General features: G+C 43.8%; 2 protein-coding genes across 3 annotated transcripts; one reads left to right on the top strand and one right to left on the bottom strand.

Moving 5' to 3' along the window:
• Positions 1 to 490: 490 nt before the first annotated feature.
• ABRAXAS2 (abraxas 2, BRISC complex subunit) lies at positions 491 to 18,237 on the bottom strand. The gene is made up of 9 exons (XM_084525990.1): positions 18,144 to 18,237; positions 17,510 to 17,600; positions 14,577 to 14,613; positions 12,045 to 12,111; positions 9,407 to 9,597; positions 8,722 to 8,841; positions 7,996 to 8,080; positions 5,877 to 5,991; positions 491 to 2,762 (listed from the first exon to the last, which is right to left on the bottom strand). The coding sequence occupies exons 1-9, from the start codon at positions 18,213 to 18,215 to the stop codon at positions 2,296 to 2,298; spliced, it is 1,245 nt and encodes a 414-aa protein (XP_084382116.1). The 5' UTR covers positions 18,216 to 18,237; the 3' UTR covers positions 491 to 2,295.
• A 1,575-nt stretch (positions 18,238 to 19,812) lies between these two features.
• Positions 19,813 to 25,692, top strand: EEF1AKMT2 (EEF1A lysine methyltransferase 2). Of its 2 annotated transcripts, none has more exons than XM_084525999.1 (6): positions 19,813 to 19,902; positions 20,134 to 20,199; positions 20,676 to 20,790; positions 22,831 to 22,938; positions 23,843 to 24,059; positions 24,887 to 25,692. In XM_084525999.1, exons 1-6 carry the CDS (start codon positions 19,847 to 19,849, stop codon positions 24,982 to 24,984), a joined length of 660 nt encoding a protein of 219 aa, XP_084382125.1. In that variant the 5' UTR covers positions 19,813 to 19,846; the 3' UTR covers positions 24,985 to 25,692. The 2 variants fall into 2 exon arrangements, with proteins under 2 accessions (XP_084382125.1, XP_084382126.1); XM_084526000.1 differs by having other exon boundaries at positions 19,858 to 19,902; positions 20,134 to 20,305.
• The last annotated feature ends 1,860 nt before the right edge of the window (positions 25,693 to 27,552 follow it).

The following is a 27,552-nucleotide window of genomic DNA, read 5'->3' as shown; positions in this document are numbered from 1 at the left end:
TCTGTAGTTCTTGGTGATTAAAGCTACTCCCTATGGCCTTCCAGATCACAGCCCAACACCGTTATTTTTAAACAAAATCGTAATAAAAACTGCAAAGTCAGTTCACGTGTATTTATACCAGAGTATCAGTAGAATTAAAAAATAAAATAAAATAAAAAATGTCCCTTTGTTCTTAGAAGCAGCTACAGTAAACTAAATACCTGCAGATACGCACTAGGCAGAGACCCAGCACGATTTCCCACTCATTTCACCTCCAAACACCTACATGTTATATATAAGAACACACAAAACACACATTTTTTGTTATTGAGAGATTCCAAAACTCAGTCTTGGTACCGACGTAGTGACATGAATTTGACAGTGCGACCTCTTCTCCCTTCAGCCAAATCCCCCTCTGCAAACAGACGAACGAGATTGAACAAGCCATCCATTTTAAGCTGCTTTTCTGTATTCTGGTGAATTATTCCATTGACATAGAGCCTGACAAATATTAAAATATAAATTACAGGATTAAATAAGATTTTATTGTCACATTTAACTGCTTTGTCAGAGATGTACATTTTGCAGGTTTCTGTGCAGAATAAAAATAAAACTGTAGTTGCCATCTTGTCAACTCTGATTTTGACACACACACGTCTAGAACACCCGGACTACACCCAGGTGCTTGCAGAGAGCCAGCGATAAAACCAGAACAAGTCCTCTGTTAAATGGATTGCAACACTCCAAGACAAAATGCAACAGTTTAAGGCTAACGAGAGTAATGTAAAATAGTTAAAATAGACCACGAGATGTTTAAAGGTGGAAACACTCGATAGGAGAGAGGCCGTTTTAACACCTCCTTCTTCCAAAGCCATTTTGCTTAATTTAGTACAGGTAAAGAGAGGCTAACGAACAGACCTTTGCCTACGGATACAACACAGACTGAAATCTGAGTCCTTTCCAAATCTGAGACATTTAAGCTTTTATGTTCTTCTGGGTAGAAACCAACGAAGTGGTCATTCACACCTCAAAGCGATAAATGCTGAAGATATCCTCATCTTAAACTGGGTATTTGCTCATGTACAGATCAGGGATAAAAGTCCAATAATACAAACCTTTCAGTGGCACGATTTCACATATTTTGGGCAATGTTAGTATACAAGCAGGAATTAAATAAAAATAAGTGCATCCAAACATGAAATTCTCTAAATATACCACACTTCATGTATCCCAAATGGCAATTTTCGGATGAGAGCTGTAATTCAAATTAAAATAATCATTTACACATTCCAGCCAGAGAAGAGAGGTAATAAACCCAGGGGACCCTCCGAGCAATCTTCTCCTACCCCGTCCCCTATTTATTACATAAAATAACTCGTACAGAAGTGTAAATCCAATACTCAGATGCAAATAAAATGCAAGAAGCAGTTTCTGATGTTCGCAATTTGCAGACTCTAAAGTCCAATCACGGTGGAATTTACTACTTCCGTCAGTCATTGACTCCTGTATGTGCACTTCGCATTCACACTAAAATAACAAACGAGACACTAAATGAGGCTAGTGTGGCATAAAGTCACTGTAAACCCAGCAAAACCAGAATAATATTTCTGACATTCATTTGGATGATTTTACCGGTCGTCCCACCCCCCCCCCCCCACCCCCAAAACCCTTTACAGAAAAAAAGGCAACCATCTTTTTAAGTGATACACACATTCTGCTAGTAAAAAAAAGGTTGAAACAAACCCCTTCTCTGTTAAAAGAGCACGCCGATAGAAGGGAACCACATCTCGTTCAATCAGGCTCCTCAGAATTAGCAACGCTTCTTTGCTCACAAAGGCCAATTTGGCTTACCAGAGAAAGCTGTTTTGAAGGCGGCTGATACATTTTTCCCTTTCAAAAATTAAAATTCAAGGCATGATAGTGCAAGAGGTAAGTTTTGATCTGAGAACATTATCTGTAGACTAACTGTGCTTAGTTACTACAACCCAATTTATTGTCTTAAAGAAAATACGGCAAGGAAAGCTACAAGATTTCTAGAAATTTCATTTTGCCTAAATTTACCAGTACATCCGTGAACCTCATCAGTATTAGTACAACTTGATTATCCTAATGATTTCGTTATAAAACTTGCAAAATGTATCACAAGGTGAATAAACCCTCTAGTGCAAGTCTTCTACACCGTGCGCACAGTAATCCTGTGTAGTTCGTTTCCTCCGGGTTAAATCCCCAAAATCTCTGTAACAATTACGGGAAAAAAAAAAAAAAAAAACACAACAGTGTCACGTCGATTTTGTTTTATTTTTTTTTTCCCCCCTATCAAATCTGAGAAGTTTGAGTGTTCCTGGAGTCGCCGTCGGGATGTGCTGAAGGCCGGGAATCCCTCGTTTGTGAGTACTCGCTGTCAGACGACTCCGTGGGTTCGAGCAAGTTTTCGTAATCACTGTCTTCTGACTCGTCAACATTGTCAGCGACCGCTCTTTGGGACGACGGCATGGACGCTCCATTACCAGAATATTTCAATCCTGTGTTTGTCGAAACGTAACTGGAAGAGCCCACGGCTTGGGGCCGGGGCATGAAGGCGTTGCTTTCCAGGAGGCCGTGACCCACAGTACTTTCCTGGCTGCTCGCGTGGAAGTCGGAGTAGGGCGGGGGAGGATCGGAGACATCCGAATCTTCAAGCGTGCAGCCTTCCACGGCGAACCCAGTGTAGGACATGCGTGGAACAAACATGGGTTCCAGGTTATCTGCTGGCATTTGCCTGCTTAAAATTGCCTGCTGCAGTCCTAGAAAAGGAAGGACAGTCGGTGTATTTAATGCTTCCACAAATTATGTTGCAAACTAAGCTGTGGTTAAACTAAACTCCGTGTCCCCACCAACAGGCAAACCCACCACATCCTCTGATTTATTTAAGTAATGGCAGGCAGACAGCTGCTACCAATAGCCCTGTGCACTAAGGCAGGGTCTCTTTCCCTTTTTTTCTGTGTTATTTTAACAAAGCGCTGCCAAAAGCCATGGATGAGTCTTGCCTGTAAGGATTTCACAGTGCTTCAACGTTTCATAGCAAACAGCGAGTAAAATAAGCAGCACGGGGATTAGAAAAAGCTAAAAACTGTTCAAATAACAATTACGGTGGTTAGCAGCCACGCTGGGAAGGTGCAGGAGGATGAAGCCCCACAGCTCTGCGCTGGAGCTGTACCTGCATTACAACCTAAGCGATGGGATTTAATCAGCACACGCTTATTAAATTACGGCTGCAAGCGTAACAGCATCGGGACAGGAATTCCAAAATGATCCTAACACGAGATGGTTTGCAAAGTAATTTTAGGAAGACGTGCGGAGGAGCGATGGGCTGCACGGACTGCACCAGGAGGAGCAGTTGCATCCTGCAGAAGAGAAACTGAGGTTTACCCTTGATTTATGTAAACTACAAATACCAACGTGCACTGCGTGTGCTCAGCTGTTGAGAACCAGGTAAATACCATTTTAGTACGTACTACAATAGTGAAGACTACAACTGGTAGCCTGTAGCTAATTTTAGACACTCAATGTTGAGAAACATGGAATAAGTAGAGAAACTCCACCAAAAAAAGGGAGTTCTTAGTGGTCTGGATACCAAACTGAAAAGACTGAAATAAATTGGGTAATTAGAAGGGGCTGAGGAAACTGCTTAACCCTTCAAATACACAGAAGAGGGAACCATGGAGAGATAATTAGAAAGGAGCTTTAGTTAGAGCATTGTACGTTAGACGCAAGGAAAAACTTCCTTGCAGTACATGCACTAGGATAAATTTTGGTTTTTGATTGTTTTTAACCAGATATTAGCCTCCAGGTATCTGTAGAATGGACACCAGGACATTTCAGGCTGCCTTGCAGTGACAGACAAAACGCTGCCTGTTCTACACACCACCTGCCACACTTCTAGAAAGAGCAAAAATCAAAGCTGAATAGTTCCCTGAATCAGGCCAACCAGAGCTCTCCTGACTGACTAGACAGGCACATTCCCCTAAGTGTACACCAAACTACACCCCTGAACACTGACAAACCAATTCTGGGGGTCTGTCAAATAAAGTCTCAGCCGAGTTTACTGCTCCAGTGTTAGAGACAAAGCCCATTAACCAAGAAAACAACAACAAGCTTTCACACAACACTACCACAGGAATTTGAATCAAACATTCCCCCTTCCTCCAGCTCTGAGACTGATTAATTGGAACAGCTCACTCACTAAAAACAAGGAAATTCACCCAATATTGAGAAAGGGAGAGAACAGAAGGCTGGCTTCGCTATTTAGCAACTCGCATCTAAAAATATTAGAGATCCAAGCTGCGTGTTTTCTTGTCTCAGCCCTCTCACATGATATTCTGCTCTGGCACACGTTTCCAGTCCAGCCTTCCCATCTCACTCGCAGCACCCAGGGGCTAGCACCGACTGCTCTTCCTCCTCCACCCCCGTCTTCTGCCATATGGGCTGGGATCAGCTCCAGCCGCACTAAATACCCGTCTCTGCTTCTTGCTAGCTCACGTAGTAGCAGTGCTCTGGTTGCTTCATCTCCAGCCAGGCAGGAAGCAAGAGTGACTCAGGACTCCTGCTGCTCACACCTTTCCCATGGTCTATCTGGTGCTCAGCTCTCTACCTTTGGGGTTTGGGGAAGGAAGAACTCAGGGAAGGAGTGTGACAGATTAAATTTTGATGTAAAATAGTGATTTGGTAACTGTACCTCGCTGCCTGGAGGAAAAAAAACATCCAGTCAGAGCAACAGAGTGGCCTGCTGCACGGTTTGGGTTATTAACCAGTGATCTGTCAGCCTCAGCCACAGCTTTACACAACGATACAAAACCAATAAAACACATGTTGTAGCTAAAAGTACAACATTTCAGTCTCTTATCATTTCAAAACATGGAAAGACAGAGGTAAGGTTTGCTAAAATATTTAATTTACTTATGAATTTATTTTTAAATATTATTTCCCATTTGCCTGTTCTCTATCCTCTACTTTCGGTCCTCCCTCACACTCACAAACTAACTCAGATCGGCAATGTCTCCTTGGAAATGTCAAGGCTGTTCCCAAAACCTGTGTACTGCTGACCAAAAAGTGTCCTGAAGCTATACGCAATTTTTAGGGAGGAGGGACAGCGTGGCCACCAGCCCACTACACTCAATAATAGGCCTGAGCCAGAAAATTATGGAGCAGCAAAAAAGATGCAGAACATGCACCTACAACTGGTTTTCCTTACCTATGCATCCTATGAAAACTGGTACTAGTAATACAGAGCCAACTCTAATCAAAATAGGGATTTTAATGGGATTTATTTGCACCATGCAAATTTAAATCCCAACTCAGTACAAAATTTGCTACGCAGGTGTTCAAAACACAGCAGGAGAATAATTTCTGTGGAGTCTCACCGGAAAGAGACGAGCACCATGCCTGTGTTACCTTGAATAAATCAAAGGATTTATTTGAAAGATAAATTCACAAAAACATTGACTGGTCTGGTCTGGAAACACGGTGCTCTGTTTTTATGAAATACTTCAAAAGGAATCTCTCCAGAGTTCAGGTTTGTTTTTTTTTTTTTTTTTTCCATTCCTGGCTTTACTTTTCCTTTCCTACAAGGAATCTTTTCCTGCGTTACTTCCAGAATTAACTTTCCTGTTCTTCCTCTACAGTTCCATCTCTCCCCTTTTTCCCAGCTTGCTAACCCTGGATGACTCCTACAAAACCATTTGCAGGGGACATACTTTCAAAGTTCAGGTACCATTCAACATCAGTCCCTCATGCAACCTTCCCAGTGGCTTTTGTTTTGCTATGAGCTATCAGAAGTGTAACTCAAAACAATTCCACGAAGTGTTCTGTCTTTAGAGCATCTTGTTCTGAAACAACAGAATTAAAAGAAAGTAACTTACTTAGTTTTTGTTCTTTTTCATTTTTTCTTTGTGTGATTTGCCTTTTTAACTTGTTTACATCAGCTTGAAAAGATTCAACAACGCGTTCACTTTTTTCTACATCTATGCAAACTGCCTAGGAGAAAAACATAAGAATTACTAAGATTTTCCAAAAACATAGATGCACAAACACTTCCACAACAACATTAATAAGCTATTGATGGACAAGAAGCCATTAAAAGCACAAAACTAAGAGCAGCAATCAACTACTTCAGAGCATAAAATTCAACCTGGAGCATTTTCTTCACTGGCTGTTGTCAATTTACAGCTGCTGGGTGATAGGAAAAGCATCTCCAAATAATTCATCGTTACCGTAAGGCATTGCATAATAAGATCCAAAGATAGTTACAATTATTTGTTTATTTAATTTTATTTTCAGTTTGAACTCAGAAAGAGTTTACAGTTACTGTGAAGTACACTGTTGTTAGCACAATAAGGATACTGCAGTGGCATGATTTTAAAGCCCAGCATGAAGGTGCGTGCTTTTTATGCTAGGCCAAATGTGAATCAGAGTCTGAAACAGTTGATTCAAAAGAAAATTGCCCCAAGTTATCTCCTGGCTGAATTTTCAACAAAATTTCCCTACACTGGTTAAGGAATGAAGATGAAATCTTGGAAATACTTACGTTCAAGAACAGTTCTGGACAGTGTGGATTTCTTATCTAATTTAAGCATGTTATACTAGATACTGTTTACATCCTCAGCAAATAAGCACTGGTCATTATCATTAAACATGATCAGCTTTGGAGAACACAGCTCTAAAAGCGCCGATGAATCTCAAACAGGAAGTCATCAGCAATTTACTGCTTCTTCCCCAAAAGGTTACTATTAATGATCTCATCTACAGATGGAATTGAGAAATGTTAGCGGCGCTTTCAGTTCTGTATCTAATTTTTAAAGTTCATAGTTTGAAAAAGCCACCACGCACAGAACTAATTGGTGAATAATGCACATAAAGGCATCTCAGCTCCTTTACCAAAGAACTTGTAGCTTCCAGCCCCGTAACATTCAGAAATATTCACTTTAAAGATAAAAGTTCCCCAAGTGAGAAACTCCTGAATAATTTTTCAGCTCTGTAACAACGTACAGGAGGAACATCTACCTGGTAAAATACAACAAAGCCATACTTTTAACAGGTAGAAAGACAACTCCCCGATGAGGTCACTCTTTCCATTTTCCCAGATGCCGATTCAAACACCAGCAAGAACACAAAAGGACGCGTGTGCTTTTGGCAAAAAGGCATTAAAGAGTAATGCCATTAGCTAATGCGATAGACATCTGAAAATAAGGCACGTTCGTGCCCCGTGGAGCCAGCACGAAGGATGCCAGTTACCCACCTTGGCAGGCAGGTTAAGGGGGAAACTTCCACGGAGAAGCAGCAGGGTGAGGGGCTGAGATCACCACTTTGTTCCTTGCCCTACGTGCCAAGCAGCAAGGCTAAGCATGGGCAGAGAAATCACCGCAGGGCAGCCGTAGAGGGAAAGCCTGGCAATAAGCTGTGACTACATCCCCAGCAGCAGTGTGTGCTCCCGAGGCAGCGCAGTGATGCTGCTCTTTGCACAGACACGCTGCGAGCTGACAAGCTCCCATTTAGCAGATCTGACACGCGAGGCCCCCTCGGATGCGTTGCCACGTTTGGAGCAGGATTCACTCCCAGGCTGTAACTACCAGATGGAGCTCTCGGTGCTGCATGCGGCACACCAAGAGACAGGAATCGTTCTGGAGCTCACGCAGGCCCTTAAGCCTGTGCAAATCCCCACAGCCTTCAGGAAAGCTTTCCTTCAAGGCATGCTCTTAAAAACTGCTAACATCTCCCAGAAATCACTCAGCATTAAATCAGTGACTTGCAAAAGGGAAAGAATCAATGATATCCATATCAACCACTTTTACTGCAGCCCCTGTGAATGCACATATTGAATAGAAACTGTCAGGTTCCACTATTAAAGTCAAACATTCTTGCACAGTTCATGAGAAATGGCTTATGAGCATTAAAAAATTCCATCTCCCACACTCCTGGTTTAATCAAAAGACAAACACACGAAGCCACACACACCGAGCAATATTAGGTAGAGGAAGTTACCTGTACTTTTTCCTGAAGTGCATTATAAACCTGATATATAGCCCTGATGTCCTTCATCACTCCGTCTTTGTCAAAAAAATCAGTACTACCAAAAAAAGCAGAAACCATTAGTTAGAGAATACAACACAAGTTTCTACCCCATGCTGTTCCTGAGTTGCTGCTATGCAGTCAATTGCTGTATTTCTAAAACATGTTTTGTTTTACGTTGCTGAAAGTGTACTATACTCTCAAGAATCAAAATAGCAGAATATTTGACACCAAGGATCCTTCTGGAACTACAAAGTCCCGTTTGAATGAGATTAAACTTATGCAGAACTCTTTCAGCTTGTAGAATTTCATTGTCAAGTCACAAGAGCTACTTTGCATTTACAGCATTTAATTAAAATGATCACCATCAAAAAAAACAAAACCAACACAGATACTCCAAATCAGTGTTCTGGTTTTAAAGCAAGCTTGCACAGAGAATTCGCTGAAAAAAAAAAAAAAAAATCAAGTTACAATCCTCCAGCCAGAAGGCCTGCAGCACCGACTGCCCATACAGACTCTGCTTTTCTGAGTCGTGCACCGAGTTCCATTTGTTCTTGTCAAAGATTTGATTCTAAGCAGAAAAAGTGCAGCAGGAACCAACTGTTCATTCTCCTGCTGAACTAGTTTTTTTCCTGCTTGCCATGCATATTCTTACTAGTCTTCGGAAGGGAGAGAAGGTAGAATTTGATAAAACCTTACCCGTGTTCCTTAATAACTTTGGCATAATTCTGAGAAGTATTTGGCACTGAAGAAACTTTGTATTCCTGTTGACTAGTGTTGCCTAGATTAGGAATAGCAAGTGACACCCTTTGATTATACCTGTAGAGAAAATATAGAAAGATTAATAGATTAATTACTTTACAATTACTATACAAGATATTATTTACAATAGTCTTGACACTATTCCATCTCTTTGATGACCACAGCTCTTCTAATTTCCAAGCTTCTGGATTAAGTGCGTTACAAAAGCTGAGAAATATTAGAAGTTGTGTTCAAAATAAACACACAACAGAAAATTCCCCAGAGATGAATCTGTCTTTGTACATCCTACAGCCATTTTTAATTGTGCCTGCAAGCTACCAAAGATACAAGAACGGTGAGGCAACATTCGTCTCTCTTACAAGAAACACGGTACTGTCACCCGATTTTTCTTAAAATATATTTGTCTGAATATTTAAAGATCAAAAAGAACATTCACTCTCCCCAAGATAAATTTACAAATTGCTTGCACAGGGGAAAAAAAAAAAGCTGTCATCACTAACAACCGTAGACTTGATAAACAGAAAAACTTGTTTACTAGTGCCAACTTCAGAATAGTTTATAGAGAATAGCAGTAAGAAGCAGAAAATAGACAAGGATCGATTCACATACAGAGATTGCTTACCTTCGGTTTGGTCTAAAAAGCACGTATTCTAAAGCATGTGTGGAGTTATTTGCAGTGGAAATGAAGCTGAAGAGAAGGAAGACAAGATCAGGCACTCCAAGAATGTGGGTCAGCTGTTTATGAATGATGTGCTCTCTATAGGACATCTGCTGCTGAGTGTTTCTCCTAAATCTGTACCATCCGATAACGTTCTATAATCGAAGTACATCAGAAAAAAATAGATATATTAATTGAGAGATAGAGATTTACCTTCTGATAATACGGCTGACAGAACTATATCATCATATTCATTAGGCAATTCTTCAAATAGCTTTGTTACAACAACATCTGTCTGAATTACTGGGGGTTTAAACCTATTAAATAGTCCCAAAGTGACACATCCTGCTACACACAGCTACTAATTGCTCAGCCTCACTGCGCTACAAACACTTGTGTCCTCAGTGGTATTTAGGATCCTACTTTCATTACAGGTTCTCCTTCAGTTGTTTAGGTTTAGCAATAAACCTTGGAGCATCTTCAAATTATCAGATCTGAGCGGTTTTCAAACAGAGCAGATTTTTTGCCCTAAGTATTTCAACTGCCTGCGCTCTGGTACTGATTTGTAAGACACATTTCCAGCGCTGTGCAAACATATTTGCAAATATTTGTCTGCTCACGAGATGTATGGGACTGATCTGCTGCGTACAGCGATAAAACTGAGCGTTTAATTGTGAGAGATGCATATGCGCAGCAGATAAGACATTCTAATTCAATTATTATTTTGAACACAAGATGTATTAAAATCCTTTATTTAATGTAAACTAAACATTTAAATTAAGACAATAATGACAAAGGACTCATCGCTAACAAGCTGTTTTAGGAAAGCTCCCAAAAAGAGGCACTTTCATGTAATGATGCATTAAGATTGTGTATGTTTGTTGGCAAAGAGCAGATTCTACGCATTAAACAATATGACACCCATATTAAACAACAAAAAAAATAGTAAAAAGCATTGGTTTTAACTTCTTATAGTTAAATCTGTACAATTTCCTAGTCTGGATGTAATAAAATGTGCTTATTTCACTAACAAAATGGAACAGAAGACCGTCACAGTTCCTGGACAGCACTAGTTCCTGTTGTTTTTTGGCATTATGACAATTAATGGCATTAAACCTATCATGCTTTGATCCCAGAACATTTGCAAATTTTCCTTTTTTTTTTTTTTTTTTTTTTTTTTTTTTAATTTTTTATTTCCTGCAAGATTGATCCTAACAAAAAATTCAGCTGGAAACCAGTGTGAGACAGACATTTTTAAATTGCTATTTTTGCCTTGCCTCCGGAAGGAGAATTGAACATGCTCTGCAGTGTTCTGTAGTAGTTACAGGGTTACAGAATTCAGGATCTGAGACTGGAATCTTACTCCATCATCAGCATAAAGATATATTACATCTGTACGTATAGATCCATGCGCACAAAGAACATAGGTACTAAGCATAAAAACAAAAGTACACACAGAAGGGTTAATTCTGAGAGCATTTGGTAGAAGAGAGAGATAAGAAAAACCATTGCAATGATTAGCACTGCACAAATTTAGGATTTGTTTCCCTCCTCAGCAATATCCCTGTCTGTAAGCAAAAGTCCATGATTCAGGCTGGTAAGGTAATCAAAAAATAAAGACTGCAAATTCAGCGATGCCAAATTCACTCTTACTCAGACCACGGTTGTGGAAGTTACACCTGAGTCACCTGTGGAGGACAGAAATCCCCAACGCCTTACACAGCAGTGCAGTTCTGCAAGCAGCTGGCATGACATTGCTTTGCTGCTGCCTTGTAAAAGGAAAAAGAAAAAAAAAAAAAAAAGTATCGTATTTACCATCCCTACCTTGCACTAAGCAGACCTTGTGAGCAAAATTCATGAACTTTGGCTTTCTGCTAGCTCGAGCAAGAAGGTGACTGGTGGAGCCATCCACCGTAAGGAACCACACCTTCAGCTCTGCTCTGCGAAGTGTGAGGTTTGTGACAACTTTTGATGTGATCATTTGATAATTTTAACGCCAGGGCACTGCAAGTATGAAACTGGATGAGCCGCTGAGAAAGCTTTGGTTCTCTTGAGAGAGAACTGGTGAAATTGAATCCACTTCACAGTAGCTGTGCTAACAATGCACACATGATATAAAGCTACGACAATATCTAACGTCTAACTGCTTTCTCACAGCATTTCCAGTTTAAAGCTGGCAGCGCAGTAATTGCCATCCCGAGGCTTTATCAGGACAGCATTTTTTAGCCTTTGGAAATTAACTTTGCGGAACAGATTTTCAGATCAGCTACATATTTTGTTGGTTTCAGCAGCAGCATACACAATCTTCATGCTACACGTTTAGCTCAGAAATTAGACAGAGGACTAATACTGACCCTTCATTTTTGGGTATCTGACCTTAAATGCTTTGGAGTTCTTCAGGGAATTTAGACATTGCCCCCAGTTTAACATAAGTACCACAAATCCACAAACTTGTGTAGAGGATAAGCCTTGGATTAGAACATCAGACCAGATTTGTAAAAGGAAGTATTTCTTCTAGTTAGCTACCTGCTTTTTTTTTTTCAAACCCACTCTAATTTTAGGCTCTTATGACTAGAACAGGAGGAAAAGGTAGAAAACTTACTTTTCTTCGATCTTTAAGAATCCTGTCCAAACTCTCCTCATTAACCTTGCCTGCATAGTCATAAAAGCTTGAACCAAAAAAAGGAAAAGAGAAATGTAGGCACACAGTTTACACACGTACATTATACATAATTTATACTCCCAGTATTTCTCAAACAGCTGCCATTCTGTACGTTGAAAATCAACCCCTGCAGCTTTACCTTTATGGATGTGGGTCAGCGTTCACACCACCCGCTTGGACATCCAACCTGGGTGCCATTTGGAGCAGTCAGGAGCCGAGGGTGGCTACAGAGCTGACAGACAGAGGCAGCTCTCCCAGAGGAGGGAGCAGAGCACCTAAGTAAGATGCCTAAGACCTGCTGGTGTGAATACTCGAACCACTTTTAAGCAACTGGCAATGAAATGGGATGTGCCTGCAGTTATTAGTTTTAAAAAATGGACATAAATGGACTGGGTGATTTGATTTTGACCAGCATTCGGCACAACCCTGCTTTGCTAACAGGAGGTCAACCCGCCAAGGAGGAAAGGAACACAGGGCCACTTCACACGCAGCTACAAATTAATTTCTTGAGCTCCAGTCCTGCAATTAGACTCACGAGGAGACCCCTGAAGCCAAACCAATGATAGCAGGGTCAGCAAGAACACGAAGAAGCATCGTGCTCTTTCCATACGGCTCTACTTACAGGATGGAGCCCCAGACCCTAACGAGTTGATATTTAGAGGACACAATTTAAGGATTCATAAAGCTATCTACACTGATAGGTTTGTAAATCCAAATGGATCACACTTCATGACAGAAGGAAAAGCATTTGAAAATTGATTCCTCCTTGCCTTACCTGCCAAGTCCTTACTCTCTTTCAAGAGCTGGTATCACTAACAGCTAAAGCAGTGCAGAACGCTCTGTTTTAGAGGTCTATGATCTCAGCTCTTGTGTGAGGGGGGAAAAAAACATCCTGACACAGTACTTGGCTGGTAAATGAGGGTGGAAATAGAATTTGGCTTTAAGATGCAAATTAATTTGAGTATTAATACGACAAGTATTTAGAAATCTGAGCTATACCTAACATTTGCATAATCTTTTCCATTCATGCTCGCAGTGTTTGAATTTTTGTTAAGCAGCAGATATCCAATTCTTTCTTTACGACTTGTAAGTAATTTTCTCATGGGACGAGCAACCAGTAGGTCACAGAACGCCTTCGTCTGAGAACTGCACAGCCAGAAATCAATCCCTTTAGAACCCTCACCTCTCATTCAGTTCCTGCTCTTTGGTAAAAAGCACCAGAGCCAAGCCTGTTATGTTCAACACGAGCAATGCCTGCTTACAGGAACACAGGGCAGAGGAGCCACAGGCCCCGTGGTCTGGCTGCATTTGGGTCAGAAGGATAAGGCAGTGCCCCCAAAGCAGCACCTGCTGCAGCTGGAGGAACAGAGAAGCTGGCAGCGTGGTACTGGTAAAGGTCACAGCAACTCTGCGAGGTTTCCCCATGCTCTGCATAAATAAATTCATGCTCTTGTGCAGAAAGCACACAAAGAAATCAACTTCTTCCCCTTCCTCCATCAGCTCGGTTGCTAAAAACCAATTTCTGGCCCGGGGAGAGGCAGTGAACGTGAGCGGTTTTGCTATGGGCTGCACGAACATCCCCAGGAGTCACAAAGCCTCCCAGACACTGGGATATTATCTTGCTGCGTGGAGTCTCCAGCATATAAATCACCGGGATAAGAGTACCCTCTGTAATTATCAGATAGCAAATGACAGACTGCAGCTTTTCTCTCTAATGCAGCTAACGTCAATCACAGTATCGGAGGTACTGCGTCTTCTTAATTGGCTGGAAAGCTCCAAATAAAGACAAGAGGAGATTAATTGGGAATTCCTTCTAAAAAGGATTTCTAGAGAGCAATTTAGAAGCTATCACTGTATAACGAGTGACGACTATAGAGGAAAGCTCCGTGCAATAGACTGAAGCTGCTGAACGGAACATATTAGGCCTATATTTAATTTTAATTCTGGACTACAGAAGATCAGAGGGCAAAAAGAACTGGCAAGCCGAAAGCTTCAGAATTACCTGGTGCAAATCAGTACAACTAAGGACAAAACAACTCGTTAAGCCAGCGAGTTAATAGGGTAAGGGCACACAAGGCGTACTGCGACCCACCAGGCTTCAGCAGAGCTGGCCTAAGCCTACAGTAATTTGGACTGGTTTTGACATTCACCTTAATTATCGGTGATGTGATTTGGGCCAATATCCACCTCCACTGCACGGGGGGGGAAATTAGGAGAGGTAACGAAAGAAGCCTCTAACTGCTACCTCAGCATCCTTTCTAAACAATGATTGTACAGCAAGGCAAGAGATACCAGCGCTGTAAACTCACTCTCATCACCTTGGCTGCTGCAATTTACAGGTTTCTGTAGTGTCACCAGAAAAATAAACAGTGCAGACAGTGCTAGGTACACCTGAGATGCTCATGTGTGTCACCTACTGTGATATTCCCCAGCCAACACAGGAAGACAACAGAAAAACAGAAAAAAGCTTACCTAAAGAGTTTTGAACAAGGCTCGTGGTTATGGATTTCTGCAACAACAAAAAAAAAGAAGAGACGTGTGTCCAGCTGCTCGGGATAAAGAGACATTAGGCACACCTTGCACAACTTTTCCACATCACGGCTATTGATCAAACGAGCATTTCTGTCAGCCCCGCGCTGCCCTTCGTGGCTCAGCACCACCTGATGGCACAGCACCATGCCCAGGACAGCAGCTTCTCCTCCTCATCTTCCACCTCACTGAGGGAAAGACTTCCACAGTAAGGAAGACTTCCACTCGCTCTGATACACACAGATACACCCTAGGCTCAGATATCTAAATTTTAAATTATTTTACGGTTGTAACCTCTTCATAAAGGCATTTCTGTTTTTTTTTCTTTTCTTTTTGAAACACCTTTCCACATTTTACTTGCATTCAAATTCCTTGCTGCTGTAACAAACAGTGCATAAAAAAAAAAGGATGGGGGAAGAAATCACTGGAATTGTATGTATTGGAGTATTTCACCTGGTGAGACAACTAGAATCCGTTACAATAAAAGGGGTGAAACACCGCTCCAAAGTGATTAGCTGCATTTTTGCTTTATATAACAGAATTATAACCTTTTTTAAAGTCACTGCAATTTTTTCATGAGTGAGGTAGTGATAAATGCTAGCGTGCTTATTTAAGCATCAATGGTTGCAACATGTCAGTAGTCACAGAGAAGAGGGAAAAGAGCAAAAATCCAATCCATACCACTCCCGTAACACCAAGCACAACTTTTTGTGCCATTCAGTACTTCTCTAAAGTTCTCCTCCACTCAGACCTGTTGCCAAACCCAGTTTGCTGTTCCCAGTGCTGTACTTTATTGCCCAACTTGTCTGAAACCACATTTGCAGGGCTGAACAGCCCTGAGGGGGCAACACTTCCAGCTGCTCTATCAGAAAGCCACGGAGCGTTCAGGAACAGCTCTGTTTAGACCCTTCCATCCTGCAGAGTGACTCCCCACCTGCTCTTCTGACAGCCACAGCCTGCTCCTCAGCACTCAGCATTCCCAGGAGCAGCAGCCCAGGCACAGCCTCGTTGCAGCAGATTTAGCCACCAGCACAACAGGGCCACTGACATTCCCACTGGCAAGAAGAGTTTGTGGTGCTGCTGTCAGATTTCTAAACAATTCAAACTAAAGCAAGTCAGCAGCAGCCCCACATTTTCATCCTTGCCCACAGGAATCCGTGGAGATGATTTGCTAAACAAGGGCAGTGAATTTAATTATTCCAGCCTAGACCAATTCCTTCCAACAAACACACTGACCACAGCTACTGAGAATATACGCTTGGTTCTCGGTTATTGCTTTGACTTTTAAAAAAACAGGAAGCAACAAGCCCACTGCTCAGAATGCAGGAGGAACCAGCGATCAAAATCTGAGCTTCACACATTGACTTCTTTTACAGAAATACACGCAGTGCGTTTACTACGTACACCCACATAAACAATGCCACTGAGCTCTGAGGCAACAGCCACGTCAAAATGCTAAAACTCATCCGTGACAACTGGGCCACAAACCCATCAGTCTCATTTCAACTTCTGAGCTCTTGGTTCTGCTTGTAAGGCTGACCAATAAATACTGCAGTAAGAGTTTGGTAAATAACACAAATATCCAGAAGATCTCTGGGGAGGGGGTAATTTCCTTTGTCACAAAACAAAAGGAAAAAGCAACAAAAAATAGAACAATATCTGAAGAGAGAGTGATTTCTTAATGTTACAAACACTTGGTTTGTGAAACCAGACAGCTGGAAGTGACGTTGTGGTACCATATTATCATCAGTAACTAGGTCAGATCCCACCGAACAGTCACATCCAGCTTTGTCTGAACGGATTTCAGCTGCTTCCCTTTATCTGATACTTTGAAACCACTACGTACACATAAGAACCCTACCCCCTTATTTTCTGTACTTTATCTCACAGATCAGTGCAGGTCACACAATCAATTTACCACCCATTTTTCTTTAGGAGTGATCAGAACAGGAATCTACCTAAACCTTCCAGATGCTTGCATACACAGCCACCACTACTTAAAAGCAGCAGGTGCCTTCAGATGCAAAATACTCAGGACTTAGCTTCACAGCCCATTAGTTCATTAGAGATCACATTTTGAGAGTCAACTGCAAGATGTTTGGGTGCTAGCTAAGCTTTATAAAGACCCTGGTAAATTATCTACAATCCATTCCACAAAGCACGTGTACATTTGGCTTTTTAAGGAATTCGATGCATTTTAACACCAAATTATATGTACGCATCAAAAAAAAGGCATTCAGGAGCTTCCTAATCTCTAAGTCACTGAGGAGCTGTCACAAGCTTTTAATTCTCTTGTGTATCCAAACACCTGCATCAACCAACAACGTTTAACATCAGGAGCCTGCGTCTTCTGCTACCATCGCTTCTCTTTGCACAACCCATCAGCTCTGCAGCACTCGTGCTTCTTATCAGCGCACAGTTTGCCAAACATTCCTTGGCAGATAACGCCTTGACAGCTTACAGTGCTGCCAGTCAGCCAGCCCAGCTCCCCACGAGCAATCTGCCCCCTTTCAGCACCAGTACATCAAGCAGCGCATTTACCTTAAGTGCATCCCTGTTCGCAGGCAGCCATGCAAACAGGAAATCCAATAAATCGTTTCTCCATTACAAAACTCACCTAACTCAGAAGGAACAAGCTCTTCGTCACGAGAAGAGATGTGCAAGAAGCCCCTCTGCCCAGCAAGCGGCCGCTACCTTTCCTCACACCTCACCCACGAACAAATACTGCAGCAAATGGTTCAGAGCTGATTTGGAAAGACTGGAAAATCTTACAGCGGTCTCACAAGTGAAATAGGAATCCTTACTGAGCTGCTGCATTGCAAAATGAGAAGCTGAGTAGTGCTTCCCAGGGAATTTCTACAAGTTCTGCTACTTACCGATGACTTGTAGGAACTCGGTGTTGCTGATCTGCGAGTCGCTGATGCTGAAGGTCTCCTCTTGCCTCACCTCTCCCAGCAGAAACCCTTCCTGCAATTTCAAGGGGGAGAAAAAAAAAATAAAAAACACTAAAAATGGAAAACAACGCAAACAATACTATATACACTAATTTACTGCAAATTTCTTATTATTAAGTGGGAGATTAAAAGTGAGGTTAGGGTTTGAAATACAGGGCTGAGCTGTGGGTATAACCCGCGATGAGACCTGCCAGGGCTGACTCTCTGCTCGCAGCACCGTAGCTGTGCAATAACAGGATGCTTTTAGCTCCAAAAGCGCTGATTATGCTGGAAGCTTCCCTCAGAAAGACACAAATTACAGAGGGACACGGGCACTGAGGAGGGCAGCGCCCTGCCTGCCCCCCCACAGCACCGTGAGGCCAGGCAGAGCCCCGATGCCCCCCAGCACCCCCCGGGCAGCGCTCGGGGGCCCCTCAGGACCCTCCCTGAGGCGCCGGGGCCGGGCCCTGCGCTCCGCCACCCCAAAGCCCGGCCCCTCCCCACCGCAAGCGGGCCGCAGCCAGCCGGGCCGCGGGGCTGGGGCCTCGGGGTGAGGGCGGCGAGGCCGGGCACCTACGTGGTCGGCGCTGCTGTTGGCGCTGCAGTAGCAGACGGAGCTGAAGGTGTAGCCCGAGATGGAAGCCGCCATCTTGGAGACCCCCCCCTCCCCCTCCGCCTCCTCCTCCGCCGCCGCCGCCGCTCCCACAAGGCACCGCGAGGCGCTCCCCGCCCGCCCCGCTTCCGGCCGCGGCCCCCGCGAGGGGCTGCTGGGAGTTGTAGTTCGCTGCGCGCGCAGCCCGACCCCATAGCGGGGAAAGCTCCAAACTCTACAAACCCACCCCTAACCGTGGCCATACACCGGCCAAGGGCTGCTAAGGTTGTAAAAGCACTGCAAGGTCATCTGGTACAACCATTCCTGGCTAACACTGTCACCCGCTGAGCCGTGTCCCCAAGCACCACGTCCAACCTCCCCTTGAACACCCCCAGGGACGGTGCCGCCACCACCTCCCTGGGCAACCCGTCCCAACGCCTGGCTGCTCGTCCTGAGGAGAAATGGCTCCTCATTGCCAGTCTAAACCTCCCCTGGAACAACTCAGGCCATTCCTTCTGCCCCTATCTCTAGTTACCCGTGAGAAGAGGCCGTCCCCAGCTCCCCACACCTCCCTTTCAAGCAGTAGCAGCGAGCAATGAGGTCTCCCGTCAGCCTTCTCCAGCCCAAACACCCCCAGTGCCCTCAGCTTCTCCCCATAGGACTTGTGCTCCAGACCCTTCCCCAGCTTCGTAGCCCTCCTCTGGACACTCTCCAGATCCTCCATGTCCTTCTTGTAGTGCGGTGCCCAAAGCTGAACCCAGCACTCGAGGTGCAGCCCCACCAGCGCAGAGCACAGGGGGACCATCACCTCCCTGTCCCTCCTGGCCACACCATCCCTGACACAACACTATTTTGCACAGTAGTTACGTGCCTCTGGTAGCTGTTGGCTGTGTGGTGGTACAACACAATAAACAGCACAGGAACCAACCAAGAAGAGCTGTGGTTTTTCACTCCTATCAGTTTGCTTTTTCAGTTTCAGCACTCAGCTTTCTAACGCTTTACGCTCCTGTGGGATTCTTCTGGAAAACCCTACGCTCTTTGTGCTCTGCAAAGGAAAAATGTTTGGCCTCTGATTTGCAAGCGGCTTCCCGCTGGCAGCGTCCTGTGATGTTCGGAGCTTCGCAAATATCTGCTGGTTTCACCCCAGCCCGGATATTTCCCAGCACAGATCATCTGGCAGCAGGGTGGCCTGTGTACAGTCCCTATTAGTATTGGTTGCAAACAGATTGCAGAATTAAGATCTCTTGGAAAAAGACCGATGAAAGGAAACACTGGAAAGATGTGCATGAATCAGATTTCCTTTCCCCATCTAGGACATGTAGCGTTTATATTATCAGCCGTAGCTGTTTATAACTTCAGATTCTCTCCCCTAGCGGACCAAAAGAAACGGAACAAGCCTTCCTCTTACACATTGCCCTAATTTGAGGCAATTGATATGGATTAAAATGATGACACTGGGGCTGCTTGGCGCCGTGCTGCTCCCGAGGACAAACCTACTGACGGGATAAAGTCCCACACGGGTAGGATGATAACACAGGGCAGTGAGGAGCCAGCAGCAGGACGAAAAGCTGCCTTGAAAATGGGAAAAAGAGGCAGAGAACAGCACCGGGCTGGCGATTTTTCGTGCCCGGCTCCTGGTCCTCCGCTCCGCCAGGGCGGCGGCCGCGGCGGCCCGGCCCGGGGGTGGCATGGCGGGTGTGGGGGGGGCGGCCTTCGGGCCCTCGGCACTGGGCACCAAACCGCAGTGAGTCGCGACAGAGCCGCGATATGAGCCGGGATCGGGATAGGAATCGGGATGGGGAAAGGGTCGGGAGCGGGGAGCAGCCGGGGCAGCCCGCGGGGGTGCCCTCCCCGCTGGCAAAGCTTTCAGTTTGGATGTGGAGCGGGCACTTGTGATGCCTCCTTATTTATTTATTTATTTATTTTTCCCCGATTCCTCAGTTTTAATCGCGATTTCTGCTCCTTCCCCGTCTAGCTGGGATGCTGCGTACGAGAGGGAGCTGCGTTTTTTTCAGGACACCGGAGACGCCGGGGAAATTTGGTAAATCACTGACCCCACCGGAGCGAGCCCCGGAGCCCCTCGGGTAATGGGGGTGGCAAAAGGGCACCCCACAATTTGGTGAATATTTCTGGGAGATGGCAAAATGGTGAGAAATTTTAATCTTGAAGCCACCCATTCCCCTCCTGCCGGTTTTGTAGTGTGAATTTATAAGCTGCACTCAGATAACTGGCATTGCACAGAAAGGGAGCTGGGACTGGCCGTGTGTTTTAGCGATAAACGTTCATTTTATCACTGTGCTCAGATTTAAGTCTTCATTTTTTTATATATTTGGAGGGCTTCACCTTCCACAGCTGGGGTTGCTGTGCATTGTGAGGCCATTTGATTCGTTTACACTTAAAGCAAATACGGAATATGAGTTATGTCGCTTGCTGCCTGAGAGCTGCGGTAAGAGGAGCTCTGAGGAACCTTCTGTATGGCTGTGCTGTCGTGCTTACCTGAGCCTTTCTTCCTAACAGGTTTGGAGAAGAAAGCATGGTCCGCGTAATCAGATGGCTGGAAAAACAGAAGGTCCCCCACGACAGCCCCGTGCTTGACATTGGAACCGGGAATGGTGTTTTACTGGTGGAATTGGTTGGTATATTGCAAAGTTTGTGTGCTCGGTACAAAATCAGTGCTCAGAGCACTGCAGTTTAAGTACAGTTCTCACAAATGGCATTAGAAGTCATGGCCAGCTGTAACTTACGTGAAAGACAAAAAAGCAGGCAGCTTAAACTAAGGCCAGTGTCCTGGGTTTTCCATCAGCACAACACTGGTTCCTGTGCACGAGGTCTTACGTTGCCACTTGGTTTAAGAGGACAAGTGGAAATACTTCAGAGCTGTTGAAAGACCTTACAGAATATTCTAGGACAAGAACAAGTCAGAGTTGCAAGTGGCTGCCAGACAGCCTGTGCAACTTAGATATGTAACTCATTGAACCGGTGCCATTGTTGTTGTTTTTTTTTTATAAAAAAAAAAAAGTTTTTAAAAAAAAACAACACCAAACTTCTGTGAGCAAAGGGCTTTCACTGCACAAGTGCAGGTGTCTGCCATGCAACACCAGAAACCCAACCACAGTGCGGTGCTGATAACTTTGCAAGTTTCCAAAGCTTTACAAGCTGCCTTCTGCTATTTACCCAGCTTTTCCAGGAAGCAGCAGAAGCGTGCTTGCAAACACCACCTTCAGGACACCACGAGTCCAGTTCCAGCGTGCGGTGCGGTTGTTTTTGACGCTTGACTGAATGATCCCTTCCTGTCCGTAGGGAGTCAGGCCGTACAGGTTTAGCAGCATTTAAGGCTATTTAGCCTTCAACTTTCCTTCTCTGCCCCGGGAGTGAGTGGAAACTCCCTGCAGTGACTCAAGCTCTTCGCTTCCAAACAGAGGAGCTGTTGTGGAAACTGCTCTTCCACCCCCAAGCCTTCAGCGCAGGCATCTCAGGAAGCTTGGGTCGCTCTTGGAGCTCTGGGGAGGAACGTGGGCAGAAGCCTGAGCAATCTGCTGCTCTTCATCAAATGCAAACAACACGGTCTTTGTGTCTAGCTGAAATTAGCCCTCAATTAGGAACAGCTGGCTAGCGCTGCGCTCACACGGACTGAAGGAGGAAGGACTTAAAGAAAAAAAAAAGGAGTTTTCCGTGCCATTGAGGTATCAGCCTTTGGAGTAAGTAGACAGGCAGCGTTGTGCTTAACACTAGTTAAATTCCATGTAGTGTTCAAAAAGCCAAACCCAAGCCACCCACCTCCTCCCTCTGCTGTTACTGCCTGCAGCTGGCCCTAAGATCCCAGCCCTTCCTGTTGGGTTTGGGTCCAGCCAGGCCAAGCGGCGCACGGGATGCCAGAGCTGCTGGCTCCAGCTGCTCCGAGTGAGGCGTGGAAACGTGTCACTGCCTCCCTCCCACGTGCCCAGCTCCAGCTGATGCCCGGTGTGCGAGCCCATCTGCTTTGCAAAAGGGTTGCTAGGATCTCGTTGCCTGACTCGGACCGCCCGGGTTATCGTTATCTGGTTCAGAGTTAGACTGACAGAAAGTCTCTGTGCTCTTCCACGTGCTTCATAACCTGCCTGAAAACTGCTGATACAGAAAATCGGTGCATGCAAATAATTGCATTCAGATAGACGTTCGCACGAGAAATCAGGAAAAGTAAGTTTTTTGCAGTGGTTTTCTGTACTAATAAAATGTGCTGCATATTTTGGCTCTTGCCGTTTAGGTTATAAACCAAATAATTGCTCAATCTCATATGTTGTGCAAGTGTGAAAGAGGTTTTCTTATTGTGAAGCATCTGGCCTTGGCACATGTTCTCATCGCTGAAAATTCCTCGTTTCTAGGTTACTTTTGGTGCAGATAAGAGCCTGTTCCCCACCAGGGTGTTTCTTTTCACAGCTCTGCTCAGTTTTCCACTTGTTGACATAAACCAGCTTTCAGTCAACAATGCTTTTGATGAGGCATCAGGCAGAACGGAGTTACTGCAGTTTGTTCCCTTGGCTGTTCAGCTCTGGTGGTGATAACAGGAATAAAAATGAGTCATTTTTGTCCCCCTGTCATTAAGAGGAGGAGAGGATGGATTGTATGTGGGGAATATACCTGTTGAACACAACGTTTGCTAGCACACTGATGAAGATTCTCTGCTTCTGCCTAGGCAAAAAGTGGCTACACTAATCTCACCGGGATTGACTACTCACCTTCTGCAATAAAACTTTCAGAAAAAGTGAGGGAGAAGGAAGGGATGTCTAACATCAAATTACAGGTGAGTGTCGAGAGAAGCTTTATTAAGGAGGGAGAAAGCAATTGACCCCAAGGTTAAACAGCCTGCTTGATATTCAAGTGCACTCAGTGTAATAGAATAATAGAAGCCAATAGAATAATGATGTGTTTTGAAATTCATTTGTCTTTTATACCTCATGAGAGAACTCTAACCGAATAAATCTGTACTTCAGAGAAGATTCGTGGTCTATTTGTCGTGTTTGTGACAGTCATCAGGACTAAAAAGACTTCCCTGCTTCCAGCGGGGTGGATAGCCATTTGAGAAGGTCTGTCTTTGAGCTGATACGTCCTGAATTTCAGATTTGAGATAGAAAATTAAATCCTGATGTGGAAGAATGCCTACCAGTAGCTGTGCAGCAGGAAGCTTGAGAGGCCCTGCCTGAGCTGACCTGCAGAGATCCCTTCCAGCCTCAGCCACTCCGTGATCCCCTGGCTGCCCTTTGCACTCTCTGCTGTGCTCTGTGCCCCTCCAGCTCTGTACCTGCAGGCTGTCTCTGTCCTTGTACCTCCGTTGTGATCTCGTTGAGGCAGGCACTGTCTTGCCCTCTGTGTTTGCACAGGGCATAGCCCGCAGTGCTAGGAAGCCAGGGATCAAAGTACAAATGAGGATTTAAAGAAGGAACTTCCAGGTGTGTTAGCTTGAGTTTTAGATGAATAGGTAGAAGTGTGGGCTTTGTAGCAAATAGATTACTACATCTGTAACGCATATAATGTCTGGTGTAGGGAAAAAAAGAAGCTGATATGTAACTGAAAAGCCTTTGAGTTACCCTTCCCTAAGCACACCTATCCTCAGGTTTGAGGCTTTTTATTTTAAAGCATTGGTTTGCATTAAAAATTCAGGAGCTCTTCAGTAGAGATCATTTCACAGTTGCAGACTTCTGGTTTAGGTGGAAGACTTCCTGGCTCCGTCAGCCAAGCTGTCAGGATTTCAGATCTGTATTGACAAGGGGACTTTTGATGCCATAAGCCTCAACCCTGACAACGCGGTCGGGAAGAGGAAGCAGTACGTGAGATCTCTGCGCAACGCGTTGAAGCCAGAGGGCTTTTTCCTCATAACGTCCTGCAACTGGACCAAGGAGGAGCTGTTGGAGGAGTTCAGAGAAGGTAAGCACTTGAACAGATCCGTCTGCCAATTTGTGGTTGTTCAGGGATGCACCAGGTAAATTTTAATGTCTGCTTTAACATATTTACTGAATTAGATGAGGATAAGACAAGGTGGTAGTAAGAAAAACTGGTAAATGCCTTCGCCTATCCTCAATATGTTTTCTTCAATAATTCCAGCTTCTACATTTGCCAATCTGTCCAGGGAGCACAGGTTTTTTATACCCTGGAGAACAAGGATTTCAGCCTAGTTCCATGGGAAAGGACAGAATTCTGTACCCATGTGAATTTCAGTTTATTTTTTTTTCTCTTTTGGCTCTTTATTTAGACAGATCTGGTTCACCCATCCAACTGATTCTGAAATTACCCATATTTAGGGGAACTGGCAAGTCTGTGACTGTGACCTTTTATGGCACCCCCTCAGTCACCTTTCTGATCCTCTCTGAAGTTGTTTTTTTTTTTTAAATTAATTAATTAATTTATTTATTTTTATATGCTGGTTAGCTCCTGGATCTCATGCCTGAGGCTTGAAACTCCAGGACTGTGGATCTAAAACAAACCATCCCTCCTGGGGAGCTAAAATTACTGGCAAGCAACCATCTTTTCTGCCATTAATTTGTGCGATTTGGCCATCTAAGGTTTTTATTACCCATGGAAGGTTTTCAGCTGCGTAGAGCAGCGGTGCAGTGTAACAATACAGTCCTATAAACTCGCAGAGTAACTGCCTTGCAAGTTTTCCAGACAAATAAAGAATGGTTCGCAAAGGGTTATCCAAGAGGAGAATGAAACGACTTCCTTCTTACAAAAGCATTTTAATTTCTGTCTGGCAGGATTTGAAATTCTGGAGGAGCTGCCAACACCCAAGTTCTGCTTTGGAGGAAGAATTGGAAACAGCGTAACAGCATTGGTTTTCCAACGAAAAGAGTGAGGCCATCCATCTCGGGCAAATTAGATTAGCTGAGAAAAGCCTGAACTTTAAAGCAAACCTGACAAAAAACCTCAGACACGTGTGTAAATAAATGTTATTTGAGTACACAGTAAAATACTATGTATGGAACTCTAAGGGGCTATAAAACATTGCCCTAGGAACGTTTCAGCTTTGCATAACTTGCCTGTAAATTCTGTCCTTGCTACAACCTCGCTTGTTTTAGGGAAGCTGTGAGTTTGTGAGAGACAAATAAGGCGTGCCAAATCTGAAGACCAACATAGCCACACGATGTTTGCATTTGGAACATAAAGGTCAGCTAGTGTTTCATTTCAGTATTGGTTCAGTAACCAATAGCAAAGGTATTCCACAAAGTACAGATCTCGTTCCTCTGTTGTGGTGTAATTGGGAACAAACTCTTCAGATGTAGGTGCTGGACCTTTTTTTCTTAGGAAAACATGAATATAACTGTCAAAGAGGGAAACGAATACAGAAGCTGTATCTTGTGCAAAAAGAAGGACCAGCCAGTGCTTTAAATTCAGAATTTTGGAAGTTCTCAGACTCAGCACAGTTCTGTCTCCACCAATTCTTTTCCCATAGAGGCACACCATTGAGTGTTTTTAAAACTCTCTCTTGTAGGAATGTCTGCCTGCTTTGTCAGTTATTTCCACTGATCCCATGAATATATAAAGATGCGATGTTCTAATCTCACTCGCCTGTGACATGTGCCTCTTTCATTATTAATTTGCCATACAAAAATGTCTTAAAAGCCAACAATGGCAGTAGGGGAAGCAAGGACATGCGACCTGGGAGGAGTATAGGGGTGCCGTCGGGGTGTGCAGGGACGGGATCAGGAAAACCATGGCACAGATGGAACTGATCTAGTGGGAGCTGTCCCTGCCCATGACAGGGGGCTGGAATGACGTTGTCTTAAAGGTCCTTTCCAACCCAAACCATTCTAAGTTTCTGTGGTATGATTCTATAATTTTAGTTGTACAAATGCATAAGAATTCAAAGCATAACTATACATTGTTTGTTTGTTTGTTTGTTTTTAACTTGTGCTGTGATCCTTTTTTAATTTATTTGCCTTTATTTCTGTTATTTGGTACTTTCAGAATACTCCTATTGCCTAAAAGAAAGGGAAGTACAAATTCTTTTTGCCTTGATGCACACATATACCTTGTTCTTTCCAGCATCGGGGAGGTCCCATTAGGAGGCTGGTTGTGTCTCACAGACTAGGTCATGTTTGCGTATCAGAGGAATGCTTCTCCTCATTGCCAGCCCAAGCAAGGTTCAGATCTTTAAAGGTCAAGAAATACTTCCAGTACTTCTGGATGGAAAAAAAGAAAAACTTCTAGATAGAAAATAAATTTTTCTAGATAGAAAACAAGGCAAAAAAAAAAAAAAAAGATTTGCACGGTGTAGGTCTTCTCTCCATGATCCACCTGGTGATGTCTCCAAGGTAAGAATCCTAAATTCTACATTGTTTTTCTAACTGGAATACACTGATTGCGTTAGAAGAATGGTCGAAGAGCATTGGGAAGGAAGTTTAGTCCCAGGTAAATAGCTCTTTGCATGTCTGGACAGGCTGGTGTTCCTAACTTGAGTGCCAAAACCGTGTCTTGTCAAGTTACCATTTGGGTAGCTATCTACCCAACAGGACCGCTATGGAAAATGTAAGTGGTAATTCAGGCACAGAATATTTTTGATGAAGTAGCACAAGGGATTCAAAGTGCACTACTGAAACCAACTTCAAGAAAAAAAAGACTGACATTCCTGTAGCAAATTTGGTGTCAGGTGTAGTTAATGCAAGCCAATATTAATCAGCAAGTATTCTATCAGGATGTGTTTGGGGCATCTGTTTTATTCCCATTTGTAATCTTTGGTAACGAAGGCATGGTATGGATTGAAGATGAACTGAAGGTTGTCATGGATTTCCTTTTAATCAATTTAGAGGAATTAACTATAGATCCATACTCTGTGAGTCATGTAGGGTTCAGGGCAAGTATTGCTTTCTTTTCTTTATAGGTTAGATAATTATTAGATTTTGTTCACTAGGTAATATTTTTATGTCACTTTTAAAGATAAAAATTAGCTTCCTAATATAGTTAAGCAGAAATTCTAGCATCAGATACATGGAAATATGTCAACCACTTTCTATTAGTAATTTTAGCCGGGCATTTGAAAGCAATTCATAGTCATGGTAGTAATAAATGGTCATTCAGCATTTTCTCTTGCTATTATAGAGCTGTTTTTCAGTTGTTCTGGACAACTGTTGTATTTCTTTACGTAATTATTTCCACCTAAAGGAATACATTTTCTATCAGGGAAGCTTCTTAGTGGTGGGGAAAGGCTGGGAACCCGTCTCCTCTTCCAGCCCACAATTTGCCTACCTCATTATTTAGCATGAATTATTGAGGGCTTCCACTTTGCAAAGCATTTTCCTCCTGCTCCCAGGCTATGTGTAGGCAGCAAGCCTTCAGGGGTGGCACGTGGTTCCTCTGCGTTACCTTTGGGATTACGGGATCCAGCCGTAAGGAGGAGATACACCAGCTAATGCTAAAATATTAT

This window comes from Aythya ferina (assembly GCF_964211825.1).
Source record: "Aythya ferina genome assembly, chromosome: 7".
In the NCBI taxonomy this organism is placed as follows: Eukaryota; Metazoa; Chordata; class Aves; order Anseriformes; family Anatidae; genus Aythya; species Aythya ferina.
This window is presented reverse-complemented; position numbering and strand designations above follow the sequence as displayed.

Excerpts from the sequence above, each read along its gene's own strand:
- ABRAXAS2 (XM_084525990.1), bottom strand. The coding sequence starts at position 18,215 with ATGGCGGCTTCCATCTCGGGCTACACCTTCAGCTCCGTCTGCTACTGC. Across the intron at positions 14,614-17,509 it reads CGAGTTCCTACAAGTCATCG|AAATCCATAACCACGAGCCT; the intron begins GTAAGTAGCAGA and ends TTGTTGTTGCAG. Across the intron at positions 9,598-12,044 it reads TTCTTAAAGATCGAAGAAAA|AACGTTATCGGATGGTACAG; the intron begins GTAAGTTTTCTA and ends CTTCGATTATAG.
- EEF1AKMT2 (XM_084525999.1), top strand. The coding sequence starts at position 19,847 with ATGGCGGGTGTGGGGGGGGCGGCCTTCGGGCCCTCGGCACTGGGCACC. Across the intron at positions 22,939-23,842 it reads TGTCTAACATCAAATTACAG|GTGGAAGACTTCCTGGCTCC; the intron begins GTGAGTGTCGAG and ends CTTCTGGTTTAG. Across the intron at positions 24,060-24,886 it reads GTTGGAGGAGTTCAGAGAAG|GATTTGAAATTCTGGAGGAG; the intron begins GTAAGCACTTGA and ends TCTGTCTGGCAG.